At 41.1% G+C, this 8,425-nt stretch overlaps 1 protein-coding gene across 3 annotated transcripts in view; it reads left to right on the plus strand.

Annotated features, from left to right (window-relative positions):
• NPHP4 (nephrocystin 4) overlaps positions 1–5,589 on the plus strand; it is a 169,232-nt gene extending 163,643 nt beyond the window's left edge. For 2 of the 3 annotated variants that reach the window (XM_074218620.1, XM_074218621.1), the window contains 2 exons: positions 1,480–1,623; positions 4,793–5,588. In XM_074218620.1, the coding sequence (XP_074074721.1) occupies positions 1,480–1,623; positions 4,793–4,933 (285 nt within the window). In that variant the 3' untranslated portion in view covers positions 4,934–5,588. Of the gene's footprint in view, positions 1–1,479; positions 1,624–4,792 lie in introns of all 3 variants that reach the window. The other variant, XM_074218622.1, reaches the window with a different exon arrangement.
• The last annotated feature ends 2,836 nt before the right edge of the window (positions 5,590–8,425 follow it).

The following is an 8,425-nucleotide window of genomic DNA, read 5'->3' on the forward strand; positions in this document are numbered from 1 at the left end:
AGGAAGGTAGTGATGGTCACTAGACCTCACTATATTTTCTTTCACATCTTGGATAAATGCCTTGGGAAGATTTCCCACAAAGCTCTTTATTAATTATGTGAAGTAAACATATTCTTCATGGAGCTTAGAGTCTGTGCAATTATTCACCAATCACCTTGCCCATTGTTTTCTTCCTCTTATCATTACTAGGTAACCTCTCACCTAATATTATCCTCATTCCTTGGAACACATGATGCTGCTTCTTCCTGGGCTGGTTCTGCTCCCTTTTCTAAGTTTCTAAGAAAGTTTCATACCTTTTAATTAACTCCAAAGATCAGTGATCCTTTTTCTTCCTTTACTTCCCCATCTTATCAGAAGTCATGTATTTTTGCCTTTTAACATTTTTTGGAAAAAAATTGGAAAAATGCTGTATTCTTTCTCTTATATATGTTTCCCCTGCTTCATTTCTTTCACCTGTAAGATGCAGACCAACTATGCTTTGTTCATATAGGGCTATTACTTAATTCTGGAAGAAATATCACATCATGGCAAATTACTAAGAAATTCTCCTTGATCTCCATAATTGCATTAAATCATATCTTTAGCCCTTTGTCCTTTTGTTGGATGGTGCTTTTCAGAAACATATTCTGTAGCAAACTTGTTTTCTTCCCCAGTGACTCTTAAGTGAAGATTAATTTATATAGGCTGGACTCTGCAGCTTTTTTCTCTGGCTAGGACTCAACTATTACTCACTGGCAGGGAGCATCTTCCTGCTCCACTTGGTAGTGGGAAGAACAAACAAAAGCTGAATCATAAGCATCAGTGCTATTATCTCTTTAGATCTACCTATCTCTTTCACCTTGCTACTCAATTCCAAGATTGTTCCTTTGCATTATTCCATAAGATTTGCATTATTTCTCCAGAATCATTCTATCTTCCATACCTTCAAGAACATTAAGAAAAAAATATGTGGGGGATTGCATTTTCTTCTAAGTATTGTGATCTTGGAATTTAGCTAGATTTCCAAAGTTTGCAGGCTCCAATTCTTGTCACTTTCTTGTCCACTAAGTTCCATTAGCTCCCTGTGGTCTTTGGGATCAAAGACGGACACCTCTGTTCGGCATTTAAAGCCTCTCTTGGTCTAACTATAGTCTGGAACTTCAGCCTTTTACCATTGCTCACACACAACTCCTCCGTGTGTTTTCACACAGTCCCCCACAATTCTGAATGCACTCCACCCTGCCACCTAGCTCAAGTATCCCCTTATAAATGGAATTCCCCTTTGCTGTTAAAGCTTCCCTCTGAAATGACCTTGTGTTTATTTTATGTGCATGTGTGAATGTGGAAACCCTTGGAGCCAAGGACTTGTATCATTGTACCTCCAGGACCTAACTCTGTTCCATTCTCATAATGGATGCTTCATAAATACTACTCATTTTAACTGGTCCTGTGATGCTGCCTTTCTCTTTTTATCCTTCTTCCCCGCACCTCTTCCCCCAGGCTTTTGAGATCATATTGCCAGTTGGTTGTGGCAAGGGTGCCAACAAGAGGATCACATACACCAATCCCTACCCTTCCAAAAGAGCATACCGCCTATACACCAACCACCCAGACCTGTTGCAGTTCAAGGAAGACTCCTTTGAGGTAGGTGGTGTGCTTCTCAGAAACTCCTTAAAGAGAATTCTCTGCTTTTCTTTTGTATTTTCTCTGCCTTCTCTTATATGGAAAGCTTAAAACCCATTGATAAACATTGCATTGAAAGAATAATTCCTTCTAATTATGGCTAGATCTTCTAAGAAGGAGGAGGTGCATTCCGAAAATTTAGGTTAGGTATCTCTTGCTGTGTGAAGAGGCCAGTTGTGTGTGCATCTGATATTATGTCTAGAAATCTCCTCTGTAATTCAAGCCCACCCCCACCCCTGAGAAACTGAGCTTGGTGAGAGCTCCTGTGTTCTCCATTCTTGATGTTTTCTTCATTGACTTTGTCAGAAATTTCCCAGAAATGACACCATATTTTTCAAATGAGGGGTTCATATATATATATATATAGACATGATATATACTATGTAGATGCATCTATATGGTATAAGAATGTTTATATATCTGTATGTATATAGTTTCAACTATACATGTATGTCTGTATTGGTGTGTAAGTAAAATTATGTATACAGGTGTCATATATATAGATAATATGCACATGTGTGTATATACATGTATATATGTAGGGTTAGGTGTGTAAATATAAATAAGCATAATACTGTATCTGCACATACATGTAGGTTATATGCATGTATGCATGCATGTTTCTGGGTATGTATATCTATGTGTCATGAGTCTTCAGGTATGTGTGTTGTCTGTGTGTTTGTGTATGTATGAGTGTGCATGCTTACATGTGAGTGTGACTGTATGTATATATATATGGTGTAGGTGGGTATGTGTGCGTGTGTCATATTGTGCGTATGACTTCATGCATATGACATGTAGGTATGAACACACACACCCCAAGGTCATGGTATAACATAGAGAATGAACACACAAGTGCACATGTGAAGGTCCTCTGGGTTTGAGGTTGAGGATGGGGTAGAAAACTACTACTCTTATAATAGAAGAGAAAAATTCTTGAGGCTTCATCTCCCCAGTGAGTCCCTCCCCAATCTCATCAAGGGCCATAGTGAAAACTAGTACCTAGAGGTGTTTTTTTTGGGGGGGTTGGTTTTTTTAAAACTCAAAACTTTGGGGGATTCCATGAGAATGGAGGGTTTTGTATTGATCTTTTTGACCCTGGGACTCTCTTAGGTTCTCAGAGTCCCCAAGCCCCCTGTAGGATGACCTAGCCCCAGAAAACTTGGCTTCCAGCTGCCCCAAGCTTTGCCCTGAGGTGGACTCCCAGGGCAGGTTTGGACTCAAGTAGACAGGCAGTTGCGGCATTTCTCTGTGACACCTCTCAAAGTATTTGTCTTTGATACAGATAACACAGAGAGATGTTTATAAGCCTCATCTGAGTGCAGAATAATGCTTGGAGCTGAGCTAGAGTCAGGCTTCTTGCCTTCATAGAGCTTAGGAGCTAGGGAAGGGATAATCTTCAAAGAACCATCCTGCAGAATAACACTGTGTGAGTGAAGCAGGGAGGTACAGGGTCAAGGGGCATTGAGCTGAGGACCCTCAGGTTAGAATCAGAAGGGGCCTTAAAGGCCACTGAGTGCAGCAGGTGGGAAAGGTCCTGCTCAGGGTCATTGAGCTAGTGACTGAAGCCTGATTTGAACCCAGCTCTTCCTGAATCCAAGTCTACTGCCTTGGCTTTAAAGGATGGGGGAGAGTGTGGAGGCTGGAAGTTGGCGTGCAGGGGAGGAGGCAGCCAGAACAGCACGGCCACAGCCTCAGGAGTTTGTATGAGAAGGAAGGAGAAGAGGATCTTGTTAAGCACCTGCTGTATACCAGCAGCCTCATCTGAGCCTCACAACAATCTGGGATGCTGTGGATGTCAGCTCCCCACTTTACAGATGAGGACTCTGAAGCAAGAGGCCAAGTGACTTGACCAGGTCTCAGGATTTATAAGAACCTGCGGTTCAGGTCCTTCTGACCTCAGGCCCAGCAGTCTCTCAGCCCCTCTACCAGCCCTAGAAAGGTGACCCAGAGCCAATTATAGGGACAACAGAGCTCAGCTCACACATCTAAACTTGATTCAATATGAAATGAAAGTTACTGAAACATGTTTTGGGCAGGGGTCTGGTATACTACATTTCATTGGGGAACCGTAGGACCCTGTGCATGTTTCCCCTAAATTCATGTCATGAATGTTATAATGTTCTTATTTCTTTTCCTTTGACCACTGTTTTTACTCTGGGATTTTGCAGTCACCAATTAAATCTAGAAATAGAGGGTCACAGAAAGATGAAGGAATTCGTATGTTCCTTAGGATTGTAAAACTGCTCAAGATTTTATTACAATGTAAATAGGTTAAAACTCCTAGAAAAGCAGAACACACTTTGAGGATAGGGTAGGTGAAATTAGAGACAGAGAGAGAGAGAGAGAGAGAGAGAGAGAGAGAGAGAGAGAGAGAGAGAGAGAGAGAGAGAGAGAGAGAGGTGGGGGGGCAGACAGCTAGCTAGCCCTGATCACATGGCATGGGGACCCATAGTGAAGCACTAAAGTCCAGCATGGGAGCATATGGCCTAGGAAGGAAGGTGATGGAGACATCCTCAAGGGTGGGAGGCAGAGTCAAGAAGAAGCAAGAAGGGGAGGCACTTCCTCTTAAATATACTTCTGTAGTAGGTTGGACGAAGTGTGGCTCTTGGTGAGTGGTCTAGCACCTTACTCAGGTATTCTTCAGTGGGCAAGCTATGTACTGGTCCTTCCTGAACCAAGGTGTGTGATCTCTAAGTTCAACATGTCATTTCCTGTCACTCCAGTGTCAATGGGCAAGGTCAAGTAACTGGGAACTAGAAGCTGGGTGAAGGAGGAATGGGAAGAAAAGGTACAATTAATGGGGATCAGTTTACATCTCAGGAGCAAACAGCCTTCCACAATTAACAAAATTTAGCAGCATTAAAAATTACAGAACTTGTTTCTGATTATAAATTTTCTCCATTCATAATTCTCTGCATCACTATCATCTTGAGGTTTTCCAGATGGATTGCTAGTCCAGTTGACAACTTGTAAATTCCCTTTTTGTCAGATGAGGCTGTTGTGAGAGGAAGGGAGGATATGTGGAATGTGACTCGAGGTTTCTCTAGAGGTCTTTCCATCCCATGCCCTTTTTAACTCAGCCTATAGAAGGAAAAAAAATTGAAAAATCTGTCTCACTCACTTCCAGGTTGATGCTCGAGAGACGTACACCATTGGCCTGCGCTTTGCTCCGGGTAGCAGTACAGGGATGGAGGAAATTCTGATCTACATCAATGACCATGAAGACAAAAATGAGGAGACATTTTGCGTGAAGGTCATCTACCAATAAAGGGGAGGACCTTGATCAGACTCACGTGTTCTCACTCTATCTGTCAACACGTTAGACTCGTGGAATCTTCTATGATGGGGCCGTAAACCCATTATCCCTTGACCTGAATGGTATCATTGGTTTCAGATTTTGCTGCTGGCTAGATTTCCTTCCTTAGGTATTTTCCCCACCATTTGTCTTTGGATACAGATAACCCACTGAGATTGCCCCTGCACTTGGTCAAAGGACTAAGAGCATATGTTCCCTCATTATTTATGGTGTGCCTGAGTCTAATCAAGCAGCAGCCAAAATCATAGTGATTTATTCCTGAGCACAGTCCTTAAGCAGTAACCCAAAGTCCCGTGATATCATGTTGGGGATATTATCCTTCCTGTGGTTGTACAGGGACTTGTAACTTTCTACCAAATTGTTTTGCTTTTGACTTTTGCTGATTTTTTAAAAAATATTTTTATGAAACATTTGTTTTCCTTATTGGATTTTGTACAAATACACTTCATATTTTATATACGCTGATGCTTTCCACTGTTGTTCTGTTCCTATCATTTACATTGCTGTTTTTAAAAAGAATTATCTTTTTTCCCTTTTTCCCCCCTTTCAGCAGTTTTCCAAATGTTAGCAAGCAGACCTTGACTGTTTTTGTTAGTATGAAGGTTCCTATTTCTCCATCACAGTTATTTTTTTCAGGGAAAGACTAGTGAGCAATACTCTAGAGACCAGAGTACATCTCCTAGGCACCTAATTAACCAATTCATGGGGAATTAATGCATGTACCAAAGACCAGTCACCAGCACAGTGCCTCATATGGTGTGAAGACTGCAAAACTCAGAGCCAGGAGACAACTGGGTACAAATCCTATTTCTGAAGCTTGCTACTCGTATGCCCACAGTTGAATTATTTAACCTCTCTAACCCATGTTCTCCCCATCTGGAAAAATGGGAATATCCATGTTTTCAGTATCTACTATTGACTGGTTTGAAGTGAAGGTATAACAATACAACACATGCAAAGTATTCCATAGACATAAACAAAACCTGTAAAGCATTATGTAAATGTCAGTTATTATTTTATTATTAATTTTATTTTTTGGTTCATATCTGTAATTTTATTAAAGTCAAGAACTCCCAGTGAGGAAGCTCTTTCCATCAGTCCAGATCATCAACTTCTTTGTAACTTAGAGTCTTGGAGTTGTCTAGGTCAGAGACAGGTGTTAAATGACTTTCCCAGTAGGTAGAGAGCTGGATTCAAGTTCTGCCTACCATTGTTATTACTACTCATTGTTTTTCATTTGTGTCAGACCCTTTCTGACACCATTTGGTATCTTCCTGGCAAAGATACTGGAGGGTTCAGCCATTTCCTTTTAATAAATATTTGAGCTAATGCATCAGTCCATCACCTCATAGACCATTCCCAAGAATTCTCTCAAAAACTTGTCCAAACAAATGCCTTTTCTCCAATTCCCAGGAACAAGATATCTTCCACAAAGTCCCAGTAGCTCCAACTGAGAGTGAGATGATTATTTTTAAGTCCAAACTGGAGCAGGGCTTTGTCAGTTGTTGGGTTTTTTCCCCCTCTTCTCTCTTTGCTGATATCCTGTTGAATAGAGATTATGTTTTTGTAGTTAGACAGTAATCTTCTCCCAAAGAGCATCCTTTCCCATTTGTATTTTTGGTAATTAATGTTAGCTCTTGTGTGAAGAAAATCAGTAATTCCTATTTGGTTTATTCTATTCTATCTGAGCAGAGTTCTTATCTTAATCCAGTTGCTATCATTGGGAGTCCTTCATAGAATACATTTCATGTTGGTTTGCTTGCTCTCATTTGGGTCACGGATGTGGTTTTCTCTTTTCACCTCTTTGGAGCAGCTAGATCAGAGACGTAGAGTCTCTGAAGCAGTTAGTGTTTCTTTTTTATCTGGATCGTGCATTTTGATTAAGTGGTGTTCAAGTATACTGCCCAGATACTCAGATCCGCAGCCAGCTTTTTTGTAGACCCAGCAGAAATGAATGAGTTTTCCTATTGAAAAATATAAATTTGCTTATAATTTCCTTTGACCTATTATCCCACTATCCTTATTCCTTAGAGATATTGAAAAAAAAACAACTAAAACAATCCCTGCCTTCAAGCAGTTTCCATTCTACCAGGAGGGCAGCAAGGATAAAGTAGAGCTAGTGAGTTCCACTTGGATGAGCAATTTGTAAGATTCCCTCATTCCCCAGCCCTAACTCCTGTATTATTAGGAACCCCAAAGAAATCTAGTAACTGTTTCCTTAGAATGAATAAATTAGAAGCAGAAACACAGAATTTTCAAATTGGAAGCTAAGCTAGCCTATTCCTGTAAAGGAATCCCCATTCTAAAAGACCTCTCCCCCAAAGTGGTCATCCTGCTTTGCCTGAAGACCTTTCAGGGAAATCCACTCCTTCCCAACTGAGCAGCCCTCTCCATCTTAGCTTTTATTGCTAGGGAATTTCTCCAGATATCAAGCCTGTCTTTGTTTCTTTGTTGCTTGTAGGATCATAGATTTAGAGGTGGGAGGGACCATAGAGGCCATCCATTCAACCCAAACCTCTTTTTAAAAGAGAAATTGAGGCTAATGAGATTGTTGATGAGGAAATGGGTGGTGCGGCCACACAAGATCCAGGTTCTTGGAAGTGAAAAACTTAGACTAGCCCTGGAGGTATGAAAGCTCAGCAGTTTTTACTTCACAAGCCTGCAAAGTTCACAGTTGAAACATTTTTCCTGAGAGACAATAAGTTACTTGAGGACAGGCTAAAAAAAACAAAGGTCTGGGTAAAAATGCCTGAAGGAAAGAGAGAAAGGAAAAGGACCAGAAGAAGTGACTGGACTCAGGACTCAAGGGGAATGTAGGCCAAACTTTTATAGTCTTGTTCACTTTCTGTGCAGGGAAGAGTTAGGGAAAAGCAGATAAAAGGGGGACCTCCATCCCCTCTACATGACTAGGGTTGGGGACCCACTTTGGAAGGTGAGAAGTAGGAAGTTGGAGGAGGAGTAAAGGAATGAATTGAGGTTGCTCTTAGCTTGGTGAATTTACATTTGCATTTATATTTGCATCTGATTGGAAGCCCTCAGAAAATATAGACAGGCACAATCGATCTTTTCCTAATATTAAAAAGCCAAGTATATTTTTCCTTCAACAAGATGATATGGGACAGCTAGGTGGCACAGTGGCTAGAGCACCAGCCCTGGAGTCAGGAGGACCTGAGTTCAAATCCAGCCTCAGACACTTAATAATTACCTAGCTGTGTGACCTTGGGCAAGCCACTTAACCCCATTGCCTTCCAAAAAAAAAAAATCAACAAGATGATATGGCTTAAAGTCACACAAATTATAAATATCTGAGATGGAATTTGAACCGAGATCTTCCTGACTCTGAGTACAATGCCCTCTCCATGACAGAAGACTGCATTGTGTCCACTGCCCATTGTTTTGCCCTCTTGGATCAAGTAGAACTAATCCAACCCCCCTCTTCCTGGG

Source organism: Macrotis lagotis, chromosome 1, assembly GCF_037893015.1.
Source record: "Macrotis lagotis isolate mMagLag1 chromosome 1, bilby.v1.9.chrom.fasta, whole genome shotgun sequence".
In the NCBI taxonomy this organism is placed as follows: domain Eukaryota; kingdom Metazoa; phylum Chordata; class Mammalia; order Peramelemorphia; family Peramelidae; genus Macrotis; species Macrotis lagotis.